The 25863-nt window shown below is 36.1% G+C and overlaps 1 protein-coding gene and 1 non-coding gene across 2 annotated transcripts; one reads left to right on the top strand and one right to left on the bottom strand.

Annotated features, from left to right (window-relative positions):
• Positions 1–11361: 11361 nt before the first annotated feature.
• On the bottom strand, positions 11362–13379 carry LOC113687358 (uncharacterized). The gene is made up of 3 exons (XM_027204982.1): positions 12576–13379; positions 11815–12523; positions 11362–11615 (listed from the first exon to the last, which is right to left on the bottom strand). The coding sequence occupies exons 1-3, from the start codon at positions 13377–13379 to the stop codon at positions 11362–11364; spliced, it is 1767 nt and encodes a 588-aa protein (XP_027060783.1).
• Positions 13282–13388, top strand: LOC113688694 (small nucleolar RNA R71). Its single transcript, XR_003448058.1, has one exon. It is a non-coding gene; the product is annotated as a small nucleolar RNA R71 (small nucleolar RNA).
• The last annotated feature ends 12475 nt before the right edge of the window (positions 13389–25863 follow it).

The following is a 25863-nucleotide window of genomic DNA, read 5'->3' as shown; positions in this document are numbered from 1 at the left end:
TTAATCAATTAAACAATTAAGGGTTCAATAAATTAATCTGGCAGTAGATTATTAGGTTAATTCGAATATCGGGCCCTTGACATTCAAATAACATAACAAGCATAAGAAATTAAATCAAGAAATGTACGAATACCAATAAATAAAAGAAATAAAAAATAATTTGATCTCATAAATTTTTGGCCTTTGACTAGAAAACGGAGATTTAGTTCTTCATTGTTGAGAAAATTCCCAATGTGATACTATCAAAGCAAAACCAAGACATGCAGCCAATCACCACCTCAAATTTGTTGCTGGCCAACTCTTAATCACGCGGGAATCTGGCTTTTTTATTCTTTGTTTCCTACTTAACCTCAACTACTAATAATAAGATATGTTCCCCAAAATATAAAAAGGAAACTACTAAAAATAATATTCCAAGTTTCCTAATCCAATACTAAGACTAATAATGAAAATTAAAATCTTCAAAATCTTCCTCTAATATTGCCTTGAATTTGATTCGGACTTGGAAACCGGTTCCGAACGTGCCACCATCAAATTAATTGGAAAATTGCCCCTTTTGTCACGTTTTTCTCCTTTTTCTACAATTAGCACCATTAACCAAATATAAGTAGAATCCGACAGTTAAAACAATATTTAGCTAAAATCAAGGGAAGAATAATTATAAATTTAGCAACAAATTATGACCTATCAAATAGCATAATAAACTACCTCCTATGATGTGGAAATTATACATCTAATAACAAAATTAAGCTATGTCGGTACCATAATAGCATAAAAAGGTACTTCCTACGATGTTTAAACATCAAGTCAAAGAAATGTTGGTTGGAAACCTTTTATTAAAAAGATTGAAGATTAGGGGCATTCCCCTCAAAAAATATGTGAAGAAATAAAACCATCGTGGTCAATTGATTTATAATAAAATTCTTGATCCCAATCTATGCTTATCACAAACAAGTCCACACTTGGGAAGAAAATTAAAGGCTAATTTCATTATGCACCCACAAATTTCCAATTCTCACTTTCCACCAGTAATTGTAGTGTTGCACCCAAGGCTTGGGAATTCGTCCGACTTTGAACCTTCAGTGACCCATTTTGATAATACAGACTGCACATCATGATCTTTAGCAAGGAAATCAAATTCACCTTCAACCCTTATTCTTCCTATTTTATCTTTAAACCCCAAACTCTATAGTTTTTACCCTAATTCTGTTTTAATTTCCTTATATATTTCTTAAATGTGTAATAGGCATGCATAAATGTTTACTTGGTATTTGACACAATTCAAGGCCTTCAAATTTATAATATTGATTTTCTAATATTTGTATCTCTATAATGGCATGAATACTAAATTATAAAATGCTAATGCATCTATATGTAAGTGAGCGATGGGCTTGGGTTAGTATAGGTTTTATTAGAAAGCAGAAATTTGTCTACAAGCAAGCTATTTACCACAAGTATATACATTCAATTCATATTTCATAGTTCAATATTAAATGAAAACATACTAGCACTATTTTAACCAACATATTTTTTAAAATTTTCTTTAGAAGTAAAGGTGCGGGATTTTAAGAAGTTGAAAAGGTGAAGGACAATTAAACTCAAATCCTCTAATTCTTGAAATATCAACTTTAAATAAATACTGTGCCTAGGCCTCCTCGGCTCAACTAATATATATAATCCATTATGGCTGGCATAAGTTATATGTTGGTTAAAAGCACAATGACTATAATGGTCAAAGCCAAATCATGATTATATACAAGTTGTTTATTATTTATGCATTCTTTTCAATCTTGATCTAATCTAGGAGATATTCCTCCCTCATTTTATGATTTCATTCAAAACCATATTCTTTTTTTTTTCAAAGTAAAACCCTGTAAATAGGGGAGGGATGCTAGCCCTCCTTGTGTGAGAAATTTATTTCAACAAGCTTCTATTTTGAAAGAAAAATACCAAACTCAATATTATGGAAATATATTTAAAAATCGAAGATTAGGCATAAGGTTTCAATGTTGAACAAAGTTTTAAAATTTTTTAATGCTTTTTTTTTTTAAACCCTTCCACCCCTTTCCATTACTTATTCCTAGTATTTCATGGGTTGATTTTTCTATGGACTTTGTACTTGGGTTACCTAGGACTAGGTATGGATATGATTCTGTTTATGTGGTTATTAACCATTTCTTTAAGATGGCACATTTCATTCCATGTCATAAAACTGACAATTTTAAGCATGTAGCTGATTTGTTCATTAGGGAAATTGTTAGATTGCATGGAATGCCTTGTACCATTATTAGTGATAGAGATGTCAAATTCCTTAGTTATTTTTGGAAATCTTTATGGAGTAAGTTACGAACTAAACTCTTGTTTTCTACGTCTCGTCACCCTCAAACTGATGGTCAAACTGAAATGGTTAATAGGACACTCTCTACTTTGTTGCATGCTATCATTCAAAGGAATCTTAAATCATGGGAAGATTGTTTGCCACATGTTGAATTTGCTTATAGCCGCACAGTCCATAGCACCACAAAATACTTACCATTTAAAGTTGTTTATGGTTTTAACCCTCTCACACCTCTAGACTTATCTCCTTTACCTATGTTTGAGAGAGTTAATATGGATGGTTTGAAACGAGCTGAACAAGTGCATGCTTTGCACCAAAAGGTAAGAGATAATATTAAGAAAAGGAATTTCAATTTATTCTAACAAGGGTCGTCGCAAGATGATTTTTGAGCCAGGTGATTGGGTGTGGATTCACATGCACAAAGAAAGGTTCCCGGTATGACGATGCAATAAACTCTTGCCTAGAGGTGATGGACCTTTCCAAATAGTGGAGCACATCAATGATAATGCTTACAAGTTGGACCTACCAGGTGAGTATGGTATACACGCTACTTTCAATGTGGTTGACTTAAGTCCTTATCTTGCAGATGATGAGCTTGATTTGAGACCAAGTTGAGCTAGGTGGTCCGATGACTACATTTTTTGGCAATCTCTGCCAATTTAGAGACTTACATTGTTCATGTTGAGACACCTGAATCTTTTCCTCAGCTGTCCACAGAAAGTTTTTCAAGCCCAAAAGTTGAATTTCAAACTCAAATTTTGCATAGTTGTCATTCATCCAACGCTGATAGTGTATACACTGTCAATGTAGGAAATATTGGTTATTAGGATATCTGACGGGTTTTTGATATAAGTGCAAGTTTAATTCCGATTAATACCCGTTTGACTGCAAGTATACAGGTCAAATTAGTAGTTTAGGGCATGTATCGGGTCGATCCCACGAGGAGCAACTTAAACAAGTACTAGGTCCTTAACTTACTCTATTATTTAGACTAACTAATAATTAATGCAAGAGAATCTATAACTACTACTTCCTACAAGTCTTAACTAAACAATTGCAAGATAACAAATGGAGACAATTCACTAAACACTTGAGTCTAGGGATGTAGATTCCACTTATGGCATAAACAACACAAATGAATAGATTTACCTCTTGTTACAACCCTTGTTTAACTAATAATGTCATTTTTTCTTCCTTTTTCTTCCAAATTTGCCTTTCCTTGAAATCATCACATCTTGCTTCTTCAAGTGTACAAAAGGTTTGCCAGCTTCCAGCCGAAATTTTGTGCGAAACATGAGTCAAAAAGTAAGTGTGAAATGAACACAAGTTATTCTGCAAGTTGCAGAGGAGAGAGAAAGATCTGAGGCCCAGATCCGAGGGGTAAAAATAGGATCCGAGCTCGGATCCTCTGGCCCTCGGATTTACTTCTCCAGAAGTTTAACCGAGGGCTCGGATCATATGGGATGAGAGAGGATCCGAGCTCGGATCCATCTCCCCTGTTTCCATCTTCAAACTCTTCTCTCTTTCGCTCAATCTTTACTCCTTGTTTCACTTATCCATTGTCCTCCAACTAGCATCTTACCTCTTCTTGATAATATGTAAGTGTTTCATGATCTGATAACCTACAAAATATCATATGTTTATGCATTAATCTACTCATTTTGCACGTTTCGATCACTAAACAACACTTGAAGTAATTTGCACCAAAAAGAGCTTAAGTACAACTATAATCCTTTAAAAACATGACAAAAACTCGTGCAAAACTATACAAAAATATAGACAAAATATTCACTTATCAAACTCCCCCACACTTGAATCATCGCTTGTCCTCGAGCAATGCAAGAAACCACTCAAACAACAATTCAAGTGCCAAATAGAAAATATGCTTCCTCAAATTCACTTCTCACAACTTGGCTATTAATCACGATGCAATTCTTCAAAATGCCTTCAATACTCATAATACTCAATAAAGGGGAAACAATTATACATAAATTTAACCTCCTTCAAATCATTCTCTCTCCCGAACTTATCTTCACAAATAACCGACCCATATAGTCACATGGTAATACTCTCCCTTATATCCAATTTGTTTTCTCAAAATTTTGCTACAGGAGGGTATCATAAATATATGCTAAATACTAACACTTGAACATTGCAAATGTCTTTTTACGCGAAGATCGACACTTTTAGGTGAAAACCCCCGGTTACTCCACACTTACATATCCAAGTCACAACACCTTTCTACCCCAAGTACCTTTTTACGCGAAAATCAATATTTTTAGATGAAACTTCCCGATTACTCAGTACTTAAGTAGTCGGTGCAACTTTATTTCTCTTTCTTTTCTTTCTACTTTTTTTTTATCATATATATATATATATAACCCTCTTTTATCATGAAATGGAAAACATTACCCATTAAACTATATCAATCACCTATTTGTAAATCAAAGTGAGGGGAGAAAATTCATTAAAGATAGCAATAGAAGCATAATTGTCCCCACTTTATTAAATATACTTCCTAAAGTGCACTTATCAGAATCATATAATACTTAATCACAAGTCAAGAAAGAAATGAATTCTTCAAAAGCATATTTGAATTTGTTCAACCATTAGGGAAATTTGACAATCATCGCCATTGCTTGGGCCATAGTGCAAATTTGGAAAAGATTTTGAAAAAATTTTGACAGAGTTTCCCCTATAAATAGACGAAACTCCCTGCCAACAACCCACAATTCAACAAAAATTCAATCATAATCTATATTTCCAGCATTCATTTCCAGCATTTCTCAACAAAAATAAAGAGTTCTTAAGCACAAACCCTCCCCCACACTTAATAATCACAGTGTCCTCAATGTGAAAGAAGGGTAAAGCAACAATACTCCCCTAATCAATGGAAAGAGAGATCCAGCAGTCGATACGAACATCTCGAACATCACGAACATCCCAAAATCTATTTAGACTGTAGGAAGGGGGAAGTTCATAACAAAAGGGGAGTGAGATAGTTCAAAAGACTTAACTAAATAAAATACTAAACTAAAAGGCAACAAAAGATAATCTAAAACAACAGAAATGTGAAAACGAAATAAAACGAAAATAAAGCAAATTAAGCTGAGGGGCCGCCAAGTTCCGAAGCTTCTTCTCCTCCAATTTCTGCACGAGCTTCTTGCTCAACGTCACCTCTTGGCTCAGGAATAGATGCAGCTTGACCTTCGCCAGGTATGGGAGTCTGAGTTGGTATTGGAGAACGGCGGATTTGAAAATGGTCCTCTAAAGCACTAAGTCGCCGATCATGCCTCTCCAACTTCTCCGTGATAACTTGTTCTTGTTGGTCAATCCTCTCCATAACTCGTGTCTCCATACAGCATATGGCATTGAGGACCTCTTGCCACCGAGACCTAGAGGGAGGTGGTGGAGGCGGTTGAGTCGGCTGTGCTTCGGTCTCTTGAGCTTCCGGTCGGGATTGAGGATGAGTCGGAGGGTGAGTGGACGTAGAAGCTTCCCCAGCAGCGCGTTCTTGAAGTAAAGAAGCTCCGAAGTCGGTAAGGATGGCCAATGACCTCAGCAATGTGATCGTCACTTCATCAATGGACTTGGTGGTCAGTGCCTTGTCGGTACTCACATTGACTTGGAGCTTCTCAAACAACAAGGACAGGAGTCGAGGAAATCCGAAGCAAGAATCCCCGGGTCGCATCCTAGCTGTGGTGCGCATATAACTTATAATGACGCTCGACAATGGAATGCCGGTCAGTTGTGCGCCCACTCCATGTATCATCTTGCCGAGGAAATAGAGGTCACTATTCTGCAGCTCTCTTTTACCACTTTTCTTAGGAACCACATTGTGAGCAAATAGATAAAAAATTAAGTGGTATCAAGTTTCAAACGAGTCGGCATGTACTATCTTCTTCCCGGAATGTCCTCGATCTCTATATTGCCCCTTAAGGCGAGCCACAGCTTCCTCGACTAGCCACGGGTCACGCGCCTTAAATTCCTTCGTCAATTTCACATCCGTTCCTTCATTTTTGACCCTTATAAACTTGCCGATTGTTTCCCTGTTTATGACGATGCGCTTCCCACGGACCCAAGAAACAATCTTATTAGCGCTATGTCCAGGCTTATCCTCCACATTTGCATAAAACTCCCTCACCAAATTTGGATAGTAATGGCGAGGCAACTGCAGAATGTTCTCCCATCCAAGTCGAGCAAATGCCGCCGACACCTTGTAGTGAGCGTCCACCTCAGGCGCCAAGTGTTTCTCGATGATAATCTCCTTAAGCAATCCAGCATCATACCACTCTTGATTTTCGAGGGATGTGAATCGAGTGATATCATACTCTGGAGGGGCTTCCTCGCGACTTGTAGACGCCTGTTTGCGTCGTGATCGAGGTTGTTGCTCAGGGGAAGAAGATTCCTCCTCCACTGAAGGTGTTGCTTCAGGGCTTGGTGAAGGAGTAGGCGTTCGGATAATGGCTCTTCGTGTTCGAACCATTGTGCCTATATTAATGTGAAAAATTAGTTCACATGTTAAACAAACAACACCTTTGGCACTTCGAGAACATGAATGAAACAAATTGTGAAAACTCATTTGAAAAAATTTCGGCAGAGTTTACCCTTGAAAAAGGGCTAAACTCCCTGCCAAGAAATATCAAATTCAAGAGAATATTCCACATAGCAATTACTCAAGCACAATTCCTACCATTATAATGCATTTATATTTGCTAAATCTCATCACATGGTAGGAATAAGAATCCAATCACTGCCCCCATCACTTGAGAGTTGAAATTCCAACAATAGCATCCTCAATTTCAACGATTCACCCATTCTGACAATACTCATTCTTAGCAATTCATTCCAAGACTTTCATACCAATTTGTGCTAAAGGTCATATGTTATCCTTTAATTGGCATAAAAATAATTTTTACTCTCTTAAACAAGTCCAAAGTATTCAACGAGAGCAAAAAATTACAGGCAAAAAGTTACAGTGTGCATTAGCCTATTAATTGAGAGAAAAATAAAAATAAAAAAAAATTTCATAGTAACCACAAATGTCTCATTACCAAACATCAAAATAGGCTTAATGACATTTCTTAGCACAATGTAGCACAAATACAACAAGAAATTTCAACATATGTGCATTTCCCAAAATATATAAATAACTATGAAAATTGAAAATTGGAAATTGCAAAATATCAAAGAAAGTGAAGAAATGTTACCTCAAGTGTGTAGAGCAATGCTAGAAGATGGTAAGGATGCCAAATGTAAAGAGAAACAAGCCTAAACTCGACCCCAAATGGACGAAGTTCAGTTCGGCCCTCTTCCCCGTTTTGACAATCAAAGGCCCCCAAAATGATGTTTTTGATGCGAAATTGGTGAGGGCTTAAGACCCCAAGAGGCTTAGGGATGTTTTAATGGTGAAAGATTGGAAGATTAATGGATGAAATGGGAGATTGGAGGAGACGGGCTAGGGTTTCGATGAAGACGAAGGAGAAAAAGTGAAGAATTGCAGAGCCGAGGCTTCGGTTCTGCTATATGCCCGAACCGATCCGAGCTCGGATCTTATAGATCAGGCCTCGGATCGATTGAAGCTCGGATCAGGTTGTACAGAAGTTTATCTGAGCTCTCGGGTTTAAACGATCCGAGCTCGGATCCTCTCGTTTCTGCAACAATTGCAGAAACTGCAATTTTTTCCAATTCTGACAACCTTTTCTACAATTTCTGAATTACACTTTTAAATGAAAAGTTTTCAGCTTTTTTCTTCACACGCAAGTGTAATATGTTCTAAACAACTATTCCACCTCTCAAAATTGAATCAAAAACATCTAGATCACAAATCGAGATGTCAAGTTGTTGGGTCATAATTGCACTTTAACATGAAAAATGCTCTTATTAACCCTTAAACACACTTCAAATGAGCACATAAACATATATATACTGATTAACACCGACTCTCACTTTCAAATCATAAAAATACTGCTTTTAAACTAATAGTAAGAACGATCAAATGCTAAAAAAGCAGTAAACACACTTAAAACTCCCTTTTCAACTCTCGTTCTCCCCATGCACCTCCAAGATAAGCGTTCAAACTCCGGTAGCCCCCTACAAGCATATGAAATACATATAATCAGAAAACCTTATCAAACCAAAATGCAAGAAACACATGAACAATAACACAACTATAGTATTAATATTGGGTTGCCTCCCAACAAGCGCTTTTGTTTATAGTCGTTGGCTCGACTCAAAAGGGTAGGATCTTTAAGTTGAAGAAGAGTCACCCAAAGGACATATGAGTCCCTTAGGAACGATTTCACCTGCCAAGTAGGGTTTTAATCGTTGACCGTTGACCTTGAATCGTTCATTTCTCGCATTAACTACTTCAACGGCTCCATAAGGAAACACTTGAGTGACTTCAAAAGGTCCCGACCATCTTGACTTGAGTTTCCCGGGAAACAACCTAAGACGTGAGTTGTATAATAACACTTTTTGTCCCACCTCAAATTGTTTGGGAACGAGATGCTTATCATGCCAATATTTCACTTTCTCCTTATAAATTCTTGCATTATCGTAAGCATGTAGCCGGTGTTCTTCAAGTTCGCTCAGTTCAAGTAGTCTCCTTCCACCTGCAAGACATAAATCTATGTTAATTGCTTTAATTGCCCAATATGCTTTGTGTTCCACCTCTACAGGCAAATGACAAGCTTTTCCAAAGACTAATCGATACGGCGACATCCCCAAAAGTGTCTTAAATGCCGTTCGATACGCCCATAATGCATCATCAAGACGTCTCGCCCAATCCTTCCTTGATTTATTCACTGTTTTCTCCGATATGAGTTTGATCTCTCGATTGGCTAACTCAGCTTGTCCATTTGCTTGCGGGTGGTATGGTAGTGATGTCTTGTGCCTACAACCATACTTAAGCAATAGAGAGTCAATTTGCTTATTACAAAAGTGCTTCCCTTCATCGCTTACTATGGCCTTAGGAATACCAAACCTATTAAAAATATTCTTATTAAGGAATCGAAGTACAACCTTAGAGTCATTGGTCGCTCCACCCATTTAGAAACATAGTCCACTGCCACCAAGATGTACTTATTATTAAAAGAACTAGGAAATGGTCCCATAAAATCCATCCCCCATACATCAAATAATTCAACTTCTAAGAAAGTAGTAAGGGGCATTTCATTTTTTCTTGAGATATTTCCGGTTCTTTGGCATGCATCACAACTTTTAACATATTCCCTAGCATCTTGGTACATAGTTGGCCAATAAAACCCTGATTGCCATACTTTTACCACGGTCTTTGAAGTGCTAAAATGACCACCCGTTTTTAGGTTATGACAATGATATAAAACATTACGTACCTCATCTTCGGGAATACATCTACGCACCATACCATCAGCACAATGTCTATAAAGCAATGGTTCCTCCCAAAAATAACTTTTCACATCATGTAAGAATTTTTTCTTTTGATGATAATTAAAACCCTTTGGTATTACTCCACTTACCAAATAATTGGCAAAATCTGCATACCATGGAGAATTGACAATGGCTAGGACAAATTCATCCGGAAAATTCTCTTGAATGGGAACTTGATCATTGATCGGGATATATTCCAATCGTGATAGATGATCCGCCACGAGGTTCTCCGATCCCTTTTTGTCCTTTATCTCCATATCAAATTCCTGCAACAAAAGAATCCACCCAATTAGTCGTGGTTTCGCGTCTTTCTTATGTAGCAAATATTTGAGAGCCGAATGGTCCGTATAAATGATAACTTTAGATCCTACCAAATAGGATCTAAATTTATCTAAAGCAAATATCACCGCCAATAGCTCCTTTTTAGTGGTTGCATAATTGAGTTGTGCCTCATTGAGTAATTTGCTTGCATAGTAAATGACGTGCAACCTTCCTCCTTTCCTTTGCCCTAAAACTGCTCCAACCGCATAGTCACTTGCGTCACACATCAATTCAAATGGTAGTGACCACACCGGTGAAGTTATAATGGGTGCTGAAATCAGTTCATTCTTCAACCTTTCAAAAGCAACAACACAATTATCATTAAATTGAAAAGGGGTATCTTTACATAATAATTCACACAATGGCTTTGCTATTTTAGAAAAATTCTTAATAAAGCGTCTATAAAAGCCTGCGTGTCCTAGAAAGCTTCTTATCCCCTTGACATTGTTTGGAGGAGGCATTCGTTCTATGACTTCAATTTTTGCCTTATCCACCTCAATTCCCTTAGAGGAAATCTTGTGCCCTAAAACGATTCCTTCTTGCATCATAAAATGGCATTTCTGCCAATTTAGCACAAGATTTGTCTCCTCGCATCTCTGCAAAATCAATTCTAAATTATGAAGACAATGGTCAAAAGATGAGCCATAAACCGAAAAATCATCCATAAATATCTCCATAATTTTCTCTATATAATCAGAAAATATGGCCATCATGCAACGTTGAAAGGTAGCAGGGGCGTTGCACAGGCTAAATGGCATCCTTTTAAAGGCAAAGGTGCCATAAGGACAAGTAAAAGTGGTCTTCTCTTGATCCTCCGGGGCTATAGCTATTTGGTTATATCCTGAAAAACCATCAAGAAAACAATAAAATTCATAACCAGCTATTCGCTCCAATAATTGATCAAGAAAGGGTAAAGGAAAGTGGTCTTTTCTTGTAACCGCATTTAACTTGCGATAATCAATACACACTCTCCACCCTACCACAAGCCGAGATGGAATCATCTCATCACTTTTGCTCATTATTATAGTGATTCCACCCTTTTTTGGTACAACATGAACGGGACTAATCCAAACACTATCAGAGATAGGAAAGATTATACCTGCGTCAAGCCATTTAAGAATCTCATTTCTTACCACCTCCTTCATATTTGGATTGAGTCTTCTTTGCATTTCCACCACCGGTTTGTAATTGTCCTCCAATAGAATGCGGTGCATACATATAGAAGGACTTATACCCTTAATATCCGAAATTGTCCATCCAATTACTTTTTTATGCCTTCTTAGAACTCTTAGCTACTTTGCACATTGCTTTTCATCTAGGTAAGCACTAACAATGACCGGTAAAGTATTGTTTTCTCCAAGAAACTCGTACCTTAGATGAGTTGGAAGTGGCTTGAGCTCTAATTTTGGAGGTTCAATCTCCGAAGGTGGTGGTAGTCCTTTTCCTTGGCCAAGACTTTCATAGGCATTACCCCTATTATAGGGTGCTTGAAAATCCAAATACTTGGCCACTTCTTCAATTGCTTCACAATCTCCCTCTTGCATGCCTAAACTCAATAAACAAAGCTCAAGAGGGTCGAAGTCAAAATTTACTCGGCTCAACTCTTGGGTTAGTTTATCAATTGTGCCAATAGAACAAGCATGATCGGTAAAAGAAGGGTATTTTTCCATTTCATTAATTGAACTCTACCTCTTCTTCACCTATTTGAAATTTAAGTTTGCCATTTTTGACATCAATAATAGTACCTGCAGTTGCTAGAAATGGTCTACCAAGTATAATGGGCATAGATATATCTTCTTCCATATCTAAGACCACAAAATCCACGGGAATGATAAATTTTTGAACCTTAATCAATACATTCTCCAATACTCCCAATGGATATCTAATAGACCTATCCGCTAGTTGCAAGGTAAGATTAGTGCATTTAAGCTCATGCAAACCTAATTGTCTTGCTACCGTTAAAGGAATTAATGATACACTAGAACCAAGGTCATATAATGCTTTAGAAAAGTCGATGTTACCAATAGTGCAAGGTATAGAAAAGCTTCTCGGATCCTTCAATTTTAGTGGTAGTTTGTTTTGTATGATGGCACTGCACTCCTCTGTTAATGCTATTGTTTCGCAATCCTCCAATTTCCTCTTTCGCGTCATGATCTCTTTGAGAAACTTGGCATATGAAGGAATCTGCAAAATAGCATCGGCAAAAGGGATATTTATGTGCAATTGTTTGAAAATTTTAACAAACTTTTCAAATTCTTTATCAATCTTATTTGGCTTGAGTCTTTGAGGAAATGGAACCGCCGGAGGTATTGGGATGGTAGTGGAAGATGATGGTTGATCTTCTCTTGGTTTCTCCCGACTATCTTCCTCCAAACTTGCCTCTTGGTTCCTCTCCTTTTCTTCTTGTTTTTCCCTCTCATTTTTCTCACTTTCAACCACTGGAGGATCTTCTAACTGTTTACCACTACGAAGAGTAATGGTCTTTGACATGCTCCTTAGGATTCACCTCCGTCTTACTAGGCAATTCTCCTTGATTTCTGTTATTGAGAGAACCAGCAATTTGGCCAATTTGGACCTCAACATTCCGATACATTGTAGTAAGTTGGTCCAATCTTCCTTCTACTCGCTCAAACCTATCCGAAGTAACTTTGGCAAGCTTTTCCACTGCGATCTCCCAACCTAGTTTAGTTTCCGCTTGTGGTTGCCTAGGTTGGAATCCCGGCGGATTGGTTGGCCTATGTTGATTGCTTTGATCTTTCCATACAAAGTTTGGATGATTTCTCCACCCCGGATTGTAAGTGTTTGAGTAGGGATTATTTTGAGCATTTCGATTATAGTTGTTAACAAATTGTACCTGCTCAAAATCAACACAATCATTAGTATCATGTTCACCTCCACATACGGAACAACACGCCACATGTGCATTAGATGAACTTGAACCAACTCCGGCTTGCCTATTGAGTAACTTCACCACATTGTTCATTTGGGCACCCAACATGTTAAGAGTGTCCATTTCAATCATATCTGCGTGGCGTCTCGGATTACCTCTCTCATTGGCCCATTGGTAGTTGTTTGCGGCCATTTCTTCTATTAAACTTTGAGCTTCTTGGGGTGATTTACCCATTAAAGCTCCACCTGCGGCTGCATCGATGGTAGTTTTAGTAGAGAAAGATAAACCATTGTAGAAAGTTTGTACGATTAGCCAATCGGGAAGTCCATGATGTGGACATCTCCGAAGCAACTCTCTAAACCGTTCCCAAGTTTCATACAACGATTCACCATCCAATTGGCTAAAACTAGTGATATCCATTCTAAGCTTAGCCGTTTTACCCGGTGGAAAATATTTATTCAAAAATGCCCTAGATAAATCATCCCAAGTGGTGAAAGTGTTAGGCGCATGAGAGTGTAGCCAAATTTTAGCTTTATCTCTCAATGAAAATGGAAACAACCTTAGCCTTATAGCATCATCACTAATTCCATTCATTTTAATTGTATCACATATTTCCAAGAATGTGGCTAAGTGTGCATTAGGATTCTCTACGGCATTACCTCCAAATTGAGATTGTTGAACCATTTGGATAAGTGATGGCTTAATCTCAAAGTTGTTAGCGTTTACCGTCGGCCGCGCTATACTTGTTTGGGATCCTTGAGTTCCCGGTAGAGCGAAATCCCTTAGAGCTCGCCTATTTGCTTCATTTTCTGCCATCTCTTCTTCAAACGGTAGCTCTATTGCAATTCCCTCTATTGGTTGCCTAATCTCTTCTTCTTTTTGTTGTGGTGTACGCCTTTTTTGTCTACGTAGTGTCCTTTCAATTTCAGGATCAAAAGGTACTACTACTTGTAAAGCTCGGTGCATACACTATAAAAATTGAAGAATAGAGACAATGTAATAATTATATCACAAAAATAAATAAAAATCCAATTCAAAATATTAACAAGAATTTTCACTACACTACACTAATACCAACTAATCGAATATGAAGGTCTAAATTAATAGAACTTGTTAGGCCTTAATATTGCCGCTCCCCGGCAACGGCGCCAAAAACTTGACGGGTTTTTGATATAAGTGCAAGTTTAATTCCGATTAATACCCGTTTGACTGCAAGTATACAGGTCAAATTAGTAGTTTAGTGCATGTATCGGGTCGATCCCACGAGGAGCAACTTAAACAAGTACTAGGTCCTTAACTTACTCTATTATTTAGATTAACTAATAATTAATACAAGAGAATCTATAACTACTACTTCCTACAAGTCTTAACTAAACAATTGCAAGATAACAAATGGAGAAAATTCACTAAACACTTGAGTCTAGGGATGTAGATCACTTATGGCATAAACAACACAAATGAATAGATTTACCTCTTGTTACAACCCTTGTTTAACTAGAGATTCATTTCCACTATTACCAAATCTCATTCTCATGATGAAATGGCCTAGAAAAGTCTAGTTTTCCCTATTCTCATGGTGAATAAATAGTTCTACTCTTGTTTCCTTTATGAAATGCAAGGTTAATCCACTTAAGTGTACATCTATTCTCATGAGTCTACTACTTAAGCTCTACTCATGTTGTTCCATCATTATTACCAATTTTCATTGAATAATAACAACTAAGAGTTTGTTATTAGTGATCAAGCAACAACAAGGGCTAAGCATGCACAAGTAGACAAGTTAATACAAGATGTAACAAGTGTAAATCATATCCACTTCATATTAAGTAGCCATAAGCTTCATATACTCCCTAGATCTAGAAATTTAGCTACTCATGTAAGATATCACAAGAAAACACAAAGCTTCATTGCATGAACACATCTTGAATCACAAGTAAAAGATAGATTAGAGAAAGCTTAGCCAAGGTTAATGAAGGAGCTCCCAATGATCTTCAATTTCTTCAACAAAATGGGTACAATGAAGTCTCCAATTGTTCTCCACAAAAGTTACTAGCTAGAGAGAACAAGACAAGACTCCCTTCTTTTTTTGTTCTAGTGTTAAAATCTGATATATATATACTACTTCTACTATATTCTTCTTCTCTCTAATAATGTCATTTTTTCTTCCTTTTTCTTCCAAATTTGCCCTTCCTTGAAATCATCACATCTTGCTTCTTCAAGTGTACAAAAGGTTTGCCAGCTTCCAGCCGAAATTTTGTGTGAAACATGAGTCAAAAAGTAAGTGTGAAATGAACACAAGTTATTCTGCAAGTTGCAGAGGAGAGAGAAAGATCTGAGGCCCAGATCCGAGGGGTAAAAATAGGATCCGAGCTCGGATCTTCTGGCCCTCGGATTTACTTCTCCAGAAGTTTAACCGAGGGCTCGGATCATATGGGATGAGAGAGGATCCGAGCTCGGATCCATCTCCCCTGTTTCCATCTTCAAACTCTTCTCTCTTTCGCTCAATCTTTACTCCTTGTTTCATTTATCCATTGTCCTCCAACTAGCATCTTACCTCTTCTTGATAATATGTAAGTGTTTCATGATCTGATAACCTACAAAATATCATATGTTTATGCATTAATCTACTCATTTTGCACGTTTCGATCACTAAACAACACTTGAAGTAATTTGCACCAAAAAGAGCTCAAGTACAACTATAATCCTTTAAAAACATGACAAAAGCTCGTGCAAAACTGTACAAAAATATAGACAAAATATTCACTTATCAATATCTTCACAAAATAAGTTAATAATGTGTGTTTTTTTTTTTTTGTATAGATTTGTTTAGATCGAGTACAACTAAAACATTGGTTAGCAGGATATCTTCACAAAATCACTGAATGGTAAAAAAGTAACAAGAGAGCCTACAAGAAGTTTATTATGGAATACTTAGCTCTAATACCTTACATCCTAGAATTCCAATCATGGAAACAACTAGAATTCTTTAGTCTCTTCAATGAAGCTAAAAATCTCATTGTCTACAAGCAATGGCACAAAATCTTTTTTGCTTTTTGATATGTACCTTATGCCACACCCCCAATATCAGGTGGCAGCAATAATGGTACAAAATCAACTGCAGCACTTCGGCAATAAATTAAGAAGAAATTAGATTAGACAGATTATGATTTGGAGATTTTCTGGTAATCAACAGATGACACAGTGATATTGCATAGCAAATCTGAGTAGACCAACTCAGCTGACACTGCATAATATGTAACAATCATCTAACGTGAAAAACTGATAACTAATCAACAGAAAAAGGTACTTAATTTCTAGTGACATCTTCAAGAATTCAAAGATACAAATTTATTGGGAAAAAATAAGAAAAAGAGAAACTATTCCCACATCAAATTAATCCTAGAGTAAAGAACTGAATCTGCTTTGCTCAAGTTTCCAACTTTTGAGCATCTGTAGAAGTTGTTGGACCCAAAATTGTACTCAAATATAAACCTACAGGAACAATAACGAGAATTTGATATATGAGGCAAAGCAAATTTTCTTCAATTAATCAAACAAGGCTGCAGCTACAATTCTTACAATGTTAAAAAAAAAAAAAAAAAAAAGAACCACCGGAGGCTACTGACTTTTATATCCAAGAGACACGAGACAAACTACTTCAGACTCCAACTACTGCTAATACTAACATAGGAATTAATCATCCGCTTCACACTACGAAACACAATCATGCACCTATATAGTCAATCAATTAAACAAAATTAACAAATATAATGATGCTTGGCTTAATATTTCTACAGAAGTTTATGGCACAAAACTTTTCCTTCAATTAAGCTCAAGCTCACATTTTCTGGTGCACCTTGAGAAATTGATCAACTTTTTGGTGACCGAATAAGGCCATCCTTTTGCTATTCCATCTGGCGCAGCAGTCAGAGACACCAACTTTAGCATAGAACTCTGCTGTAATATACGTCGTACAAACTCTAGATCAGATTCACTGCTGCTAGATCAGAATAAACGAAACTTCCTCCGCCGACCCGATGAAAGTCACACTCAAGATAACGAAGATTTGGGGCGTCAAATCCAACAACGTCGGCCAGACCTGTGGCTTTGATATTAGTCAATGTCAATTTTATCAGTGCAGTAAGTCTAATTCTAAAGTATACAAGCTGATCAATAAACGTTGTAGTAATCTGTAAATCCTCAAGCAATGGGTAGCCATTTTCAGAGATTTCCCAACCTTTATCATTGCCAGCCAATACGTTCATGTTATCCAGATGCAAGACCTTGAGATTTGGCTAGAAATTCAGCTCACGTAGTTTGATTCTTTGTCCAGATAATTTCAAGACCACAAAAGTTTTTTATGAATATTTGATTGGGCAAAATTTGACTACCGCCGAACTGCTGGTACCTTATGTCAAGAACTTTAACATCCCGAGAAAGCATGGCAATCATCCAGGAATTAAGCATTTGATCGGGGTTAAAGAACTAATCCGAAATTTACTCACTGAATTCGCTCTGGATTGCAGTAAAATTGTGTTGACAAAATCCATGAAATTATCATTGTTAATAAATCCATTTTAATTTGCTTTGAAAGGCGTCGGATCGTCAAAATCAAAGCTGTTAAAATCGTGTTAGATATACCTCCACCTGGTGGACAGAATTGAGGTGGCGACTGCAAATTTTGTGGGAAGAAAAGAGAGAATGTGACTTATGATAGAATCTAGTAATCTGCTCAGTCTGTCTCCATATACATCATCTGGGCGCCTTCCTCCTCCGGAAGCCTTGACTCCTTTTGCCATGAAGGAGAGAAAGGACGGGAAGATTTGAGGTGGCAGGATTTATAAACTTGATGTAGATGACAAGGATTCTTTTCTCTACTGAAAATCGATACTCCCAGAGCCTTTTCAGTTTTTATAAAGCAAGGGAAAAGAACCGCACTGCGTTTGGATTTGGATAGTCACGTTTTTGGAAAAATTTTTTGACTATTACCTTAATAGGTTTTTCAACTATTCTCTTGTTTCTAATTTACCTTTTTTCTTTCTCGAGTGGGTCACATATCCATTGAACTTTACTTATTTATTTTATATCAGTTTGCCCATTAAACTTCTGAAGGTAAATTATTTTGGGGTAAGGGATAAGAAAGGTTGTCATAACAACTGTCATGAATGGTGCAATGCTATTTCAACAAACTGTAAAATATGCTTAACTACTTGTACAATTTTACAATAATTGTGTGATACTCCATCACTATTCATATGGACTCTATATGTAATAACTGCATTTCTGTTATGAAGTTTTATAAATAGTTAGACATATCTTACAACCTGTTATTAAGTTATTACAATGTTTAAGAATGGAAGTAGAGGCATATGATATGCAAACCTTATCCTCATGGGCAGGGGTGGAGCTAAGACCCCACAGTAAGTGGGGTCAAATTTTAGTATAGTAAAATTAATTTTAAAAAAAATAAAAACTACTAACATTATATACAGGTTATAATTATACTCTATGAGTACTCTTTTTTTTAAATGTTGCAAAATCAATTCATTATCAATTTTGTTAAATGTGTCTTTTTCAATGTAAGCAACTGAACCTCTTGAATTTTTTTAAAACAATCTGTGAATCACCATCAACTTGATCTTCTACAGGTTTCTTTTATAAAATTTATCTTTACCCTATTATAAATAAAAATCATAATAACTTAATTTCGTATTATAAATAAAAAGTTCACCATCCACTTGAATAATTCTTGTTTTTGAAGACTTTGAAGTTTGAAAAAAAAATAATTTGAAAAATTGGTTTTCTCAATCCACTCAAGAAAGTTCACCCTTTGTGTTTGAAAATTTTAGATAAATTTATTCTTGAACTAAGCTCCATAGATAATTTAAAATAAATTCAAAATTATTGTGATGGTAAGAATTATGAATTTTCAATTTTTTGTGGTCAATGTTAATAGGAAAGAGAATTTGATAAAATATAGTGGAGTCAAATAGATGCAACTTTGAAATTTTCTAAATTTCCTAAATCTAAGAACTAATTTTTCAAAGTTAAGTGGGGTCAATTGACCCCACTTGCTTGTATGTGGCTCTGCCACTGCCCATGGGGCATTTTTGTCTTGACAATAATAGCGCATCTTTACAAGTTTAATGAGAGAGTTGATACAATAACAAAGTTCAGTGGGCAAATTGAAACTTTAATTCCTCATACTTGTATTATGGTTGTAGTTATTCGATGCTGGTTAGATTAGTCTAGCAAACATTAGTGTGGCAAGAAAGCTTGAAAGTTTGAACAGAAATTAATAGATAGTATATTTCAATTTGTTTAATAAAACGTATAAGTAAATGTAGTTAAATTAGTTTTGAAGTGGGGTGTGCTTTGGTGGGCCGTTTATTTATTTATTTATGTATGAATTGTTGATAAGAAAGATATTTCATACTATCTAAAATTATGTAAACTATAATTAACTTTAAAATCTCAAAACATAGTTAAAAAAAAGTAGCTACACTTATCTATCCAATATGCCTTAACCAAAAAAAAAAAAAAAAAACTCTATCAATGCAATTAGACTAAAATATATATATATATATATATATATATATATACACACACACACATATATATCTGTGTTGTGTGTCTGTATGTGACGCCCGAAGGAAAAGAAAAGGGAAAATTTTCCTTATTTATTTTATTTTCCACGTGCATTTCTTTCACTTTATTTTATTATCAAAATTTTCCAGAGACTTTTATAAATGAATATAGTTTTCCAACCATTTTTCTAGTATAAGTTAGTTTGGGTCAATTTGGAAGTGTATTAAGGACGTGGGACCCGCTAGTGCGATAAATTTTGGCAATTAATTGAAGTTTAGTAGTGATGGATATTAATTTACTAGGTGTTAAAGAGATAATTAGAGGTTACTTAGATGGTTAATCTTGGAGAGACAAAGGGATAAGAATAAACTTAAGAAGGGTCAAGTGTCGCGATCCGATTGGAAGTTGACTTGCCTAACTTTTCTTCAACTTTACTAAAACTTCAATTTGGACTCAAATCATCTTCATTTCATCTCCATCTTGGTCAACCATTAGAGAGGAAAAAACCAAGAGAGAAAACTTCTTCTTCTACTTCATTTCTTGCTCAATCTTGTGATTCGACCGTTAAAATTCCAAATTCCTCCATAAAAGTCACTTGCTTAGGAAGATTGAAGGTAGTGGTGGAGTGATTAGAGGAGGGAAAGGACTAAGCCATCACCTTTCTTGAGATTTCAAGGTATCATGTCTAGCAATCCATTCTTTGTTCTTAATAATGGTTTATTATAGAGACTTGTGTTGGCTTAAGAGGTGATTTTATGGAAGATTTTATGGATTAGAGTGAAGTTAGCTAAATTTCTGATTTTTGTGAGAATTTTTCTGTTTTCCTATGATGGATATGGTTGGGCTGGAATTGATGACTCTAAATGGTGTTAAATGGATCTCTTGTGCGTTAATTGCGATTGTTTACGAAAAATTTCAGAGTTTATGCGGAATTTCCAGTTTAGGGTTTCATCCTACCCTATTCTGTCCGAACCTGTTAGGCCATAATGGAGGCCGAATCAGCCTTTGCCCAAAACATAAAAGTTGTTGGTAATTGAGTTATCTAGCTATATGTAAAATTTCAGCTCAATCAGATAACTGTAGCATGTGAAATGACCGAAATACCCTTGACTGCCCATGACCCCTGTTCCGCGCCCAGATTTCTATTTTCGTGAGGAATTCCATTTTTGACCATGAAAATGCATGTGTTAGCTTTAGAAGCCTTCATAAGAAATGTAGGTATATGTCTTGGCTTCGAAACTCCATAAGATACACCTCAATCGGACTTCGGTAACCTGAGTTATTGTTATTTAACCATAGTGCGGATAGCTAACCTATTTGTGGGATTCTGGTTTTGTATAGTGCAATTTCGACCTAGCTACACTATGAACTGGACTGAGTGGTCTTCATCAAAGTTGTAGGCCTTTGTCTTAGCTTCGAAATGGTATAAATTTCATCCCAAGCGGATAAGCATAGCCATAGTTGTGTCCGTTACGGAAAACAACGTCAAATCTATCTTTTGTTTTCTGACTTAAACTTCATTTCCGGACTTTTCCTAGCTTGAATTTGTACTTGTACCACTTTGAACCTATTGAACGGCTATTGAAATGAGATTATTTTTGTGTGTGCTGTTTTGAATGGATATTGGTGATTGTTGTAGGATGGAAATAAGGAAATTTAAGGGGAAGTGCTGCCCAATCTTTGAGGACGTTTAATCGCTTTGAGTTTGGGTTAATTCTTGGTAGAATGAAGAGTTGGACTTGATCGAGGAAACTGTCTCTGATAGATTAGGTTCATGAGCCGTGGTGGGTGAGTGATCCCTCCACTACTTACCAAAAGTTACTTTTGAAATGATTCTTGCATTGATTGCACGATTGCATATCATTGTGTTTGTGTGTGTGCCATGACATTTTGGCTCCGACGAGTTCTTGGAAAAATCTTGTGCTTAGAACTAACGTCTCCACTCCTGTTTACGCATTCTTTGGAGCACGATGGCTCCTTATTTCTGTATGTCTGTTACTTGATATAAGGGAGCGTTGGATATTTAAGTGCAAGGATTTCACTGGCTCACAAGAGCAAACTCCATACATTTGATCACTGATTCATGACATCATTTACCTGCACTATCGTAAAGCTTATTGGATTACTGATTTTACTATTCACTCGCTGAGCTTCTAGCTCACCCCAAATGTTTTTCTTCTCCCCACAGGGATCGAGGCAAGGGAAGAGCTTGTATTACGTTATTTGTGTGACTGGATGGCATATATCTTGTACAGTTTGGATTTGGATTCATTTTGTGTAATAGTTGGTCTAATGTGACTGTATGGAATTAAAGTGGATGTATGTATATGACAAGGGTTTATTTTACGTATTTTTAGTGTGTTTTATTAGTTAATTTTGGTTTGATTATTTAGTATTATAACTAAAATAACTAAGATTTTGGTAAAAAACTACATTTTATGTTAAAGTGGCTAAACATTGCATTTTATGGATTTTTATGGTAAAAACTTCATATTTTGTAGGTTTAATGATTCAATCATCAAATGAAGTGCATTGAGAATATATTTGGATTATTGATGATGGATTAAAGTTGTGAAAATAAAATATGAAGTGTAAAAGGAAGAAATGCAATTTGAGGACAAAAATCAAGAAAAGTCAGCTTTGACAACTCAGATACATTTTCGTATTTTGACTATATCAGGAGCTACAATGATCGGATCAAGGTGATCTTGGTACCATTTTGAAGCTAAGAGATATATCTGCATTTGGTATGAAGACATCAAAGTCCAATTCAGCCGTTTTCCTGGTCAAAAGGTCGAAACACAGAAACTTATCTGGATGGTCGAAAGCTGAAACCCAGAATTGACCAGTCTATGGTATTTTGACCATATCTCCGTCCACCGATCTCCAAATTATATGATTCTTGAAGCATTGGAACTCTAATTCAAAGGGCTACAACTTTTGTGTTTTACACAAAAGCCAGTTCGGCCTTCATCATGGAGAAAAATGCAGTTGAAGTGAGGTCAAAAGTAAAAACGTGTATGGCAGCCGAATTTCTGTAATTTGCTCAGCCATTTTTCTCATCTTCACACTACTTTCCAGCTAGAGTTGGAGAGAAAACGTAGGCTGCACATGCTTCAGAAGACATAAGGAAGAGATATAGCCAAGGTTCCAAGTCAAAAGCCATTATTTTTGACTCCCTTAACAAATCCAGATTTGGAGAATCAAAGTGGAGAGTCATAGCAGAAATTTATGACTGGTAAGGGAAGGACTTTTCATCAGCTTATATGTAGAGACATTTGAGGTCTATAAAAAGGGGGAAAATCATACGGGAGAAGCTTGAAGAGTGCAGAAATGTAGTTCTTCCATTTCCTTAGTGTAGGATAGTGTAGTAAGTGTAGTTCATCCATTCTTGTATAATGACTAGATTAGGATGAAAATGGAGATGAAGAAAGAGAAGTTGAAGCTCAAGTGACATGGGTTATCTCTTCTCCAACTCTTTATCTTTTGTATTGGATTCTTAAATATAGTTAATATGCAAGTTCTGGAATTTATGTCTATTATGTGTTTCTAAAGTTTATGCCTTGGGTTTGGTTGAACTTTCTATGATTGTTAGTGTTTATTATTTGGTTATTTGATTACTATGATTTGAGGAAGTTATTTAGCACTTTGACTCTTTAAATCATGATTAATCTGGTACCATTAATTGTGATTATCTAAGGTGTTATTTCTGCAATGAAAATTGAGATTTAACATTAGTTCAAGAAGTGCTAAACATAGGGAGTACACTCACGAAAGTAGAGGTGCACCTATGTGATTTTTAGTGATTCATTTCATGTAATTTCACTGAAGAAATGAACTTGTAGCTAATTTCATAACCATGAGAATGGGTATGGATTAGTTATAAGTATAATTGATTCACTACGAAAGTAGGATTCAAATGCATAAGGAAATTACACCATAACTAGCCTAGATGTAGTAATTAATGATCCAAATATAGCACTTGCATGAGTAGTTAGGGATACCACAACCTAAGGAGCTTTCATTTGTTATTTTGTATAATTTCAGTAGGTTAAATTTGTTATAATTCATTGATAGTCTAAATAATAGAGAAACTTTAGTAATACCGGTAATTGTTCACTCTTCCCTGTGGGATCGACCCGATATATACCCTAAACTACTAGTTGATCTGTATACTTGCAGTGAACGGGTGTAATTCGGTTTTTTTTAGCTTGCACGTATGTAAAATACCCGTCAGTATACGTTCCACGCTTAGATTTAGTTTCCGCTTCACTTATGATATGTAATTCTTGGGGAATTTGATGTATATTTGAGATTTATATTGTAATTTAATTGAGCACTGTAGTGAACGACTGAGTCCCGGCGAGAGCTGGGCAGGCGGTCCGCCGAACCCTTTGGTTCGCCTTAGGGGGAGGTGGGGCTGTCACACTGTATGCATGCATGCATGTATGAAAGTAGCAAATGCAATTGGGTTGTTTTTCATTCCTAAGTGGCGTACTTAATTGAAAAGAATTAACGAATCATGGGCCTCATTCAACCTGCGTAGTTTTTATTGGTATTTTATTATTAGAAAACACATGTTCAAACCAATAAACAAGCTATGAGGTTTATTTAAGCTAGATAGCATGATTCACTGACACAAATTCAATCGCGTCAGTTACAATAATTTAACGTAATTAAACAATTAATGAATTTAATTGTCTTAATTGGTCTAATTTAAGGTAATTAAACAATTACAAATTTAATTATCTTAATTAGTGTTAGATTGTTAGGTTAATTGAAATACCAGACTCTTGATATTTCAACAACGTAACAACCATGAAAAATTAAATCAAAAAACATACCACTATCAATAGATAGAAAAAACTAATAAATTTTATTCAATTTCACGGTTATAGTTGAACCAAATCTTCCATTATCCCTTGATTAGAAAAAGGAAATGAGTTACTCCTCGTGGAGGAAATCCCATGCAAGAAGACAAAAGAAATGCAAAAGTCGACAAAAGAATTGCAAAAGTCGTCTTCTCCAAAAAAGGTAGTGTTTTTGTCGCTAGGAAGAAAAGAAAAGGCGAAAAGGAAGACGTTCTTCCCTTTTCGTTCGATGTCTCTCCCTTCTTGTTTTGGTACTTCCCAATAACAAAACTAATTCTCGCTTAACGTAGGAGCCCCAAAAAAAATACTAAATACTAGTAAAAGTAATTGTTTCCTAATTCAATAAAAGGAACTGATAAAAGTAACTAGTAGTCTCCTATCTTGAGGTGGAAACATGCTCTAGAGACAAGCGTCGGAGAAAATCAGTAGCGAATTAGGAAGTATCTATGTGCAGGAAAATCCCAAACTTTTCGGACTTGACAGTAGGACTTTGGCACGTCCACGCCAAACTGCATCGAAGTCTTCTGAATATTTTTTACATTCCTACAGTTAATCCTAACTATAAAATATAAGTAGAATCTATCAAATAACGCATTATTTGGATCAAAATAAAAGGAAAAAATATTTACTAATTTACTAATAAAAATACACCCTATCGAGGGTTGTGAATAGATCAAAAAAATTGGTCAAAAAAAGGGGTTCAATTGTCACTAGGAGAAAATGGGATGAACCTGTTATGGTCTCAGATCTGATTGATCGGAATTTTGGTCAATGGAAGGAAGATTTGGCAGATTCTGTTTTTTGGAGTGATGAAGCTGAGATTATAAAGTCCATTCCTTTGGGGCATTCTTCGAGTCGGGATAAGTTTGTCTGGCATTATACTAAGTCGGGACACTTTAATGTACGGAGTGCTTACCATTTGGCCATGAATCAGAATCTTATTGATGATTCAAGTATCCCGATGTTAGTGGAATCTAGCTCTAATCACAATTCAGTTTGGCTGAAATTTGGAACCTGAAATTACCAAATAAAATTAAAGTCTTTCTTTGGAGGGCTTGCAAGGATTTTCTGCCTTCCTGTTACTCGCCTTCATCAGAGGCAAATTCTACTTGAAGATGTTTGCCCATTATGTAGAGCTCAAGGGGAAGACCTTATGCACATTTTTACGTGATCAATCAAAACAAACTAGATTGGTAGGAAAATTTACGTGGAATTTCCCTCCTCACATTTTGTATGCTGCCATAATAGTGGACTCCTTCAATTAATGAAATCTTTGTGTTGTTTTATAAAAAAAAAAAAGAAGAAGAAGAAGAAGAAGAAGAACTCTCTAGTTTCTTAGATGACGCTAAAAATCTCATAGTCCATGAGTAATGGCAAAAATTATTTTTCTTTTTCATATTACGCCTTATGCCACACCACCAGGATCAGGTGGCAGCAATAATGGA

This window comes from Coffea arabica, chromosome 5e (genome assembly GCF_036785885.1).
Source record: "Coffea arabica cultivar ET-39 chromosome 5e, Coffea Arabica ET-39 HiFi, whole genome shotgun sequence".
Classification (NCBI taxonomy): domain Eukaryota; kingdom Viridiplantae; phylum Streptophyta; class Magnoliopsida; order Gentianales; family Rubiaceae; genus Coffea; species Coffea arabica.
The sequence above is the reverse complement of the archived record's forward strand: the minus strand, read 5'-3'. Positions and strand labels throughout refer to the sequence as shown.

Excerpts from the sequence above, each read along its gene's own strand:
- LOC113687358 (XM_027204982.1), bottom strand. The coding sequence starts at position 13,379 with ATGGATATCACTAGTTTTAGCCAATTGGATGGTGAATCGTTGTATGAA. Across the intron at positions 12,524-12,575 it reads AATTGCCTAGTAAGACGGAG|TTAGAAGATCCTCCAGTGGT; the intron begins GTGAATCCTAAG and ends AGTGGTAAACAG. Across the intron at positions 11,616-11,814 it reads ACCATTTCTAGCAACTGCAG|GCATGCAAGAGGGAGATTGT; the intron begins GTACTATTATTG and ends TATTGAGTTTAG.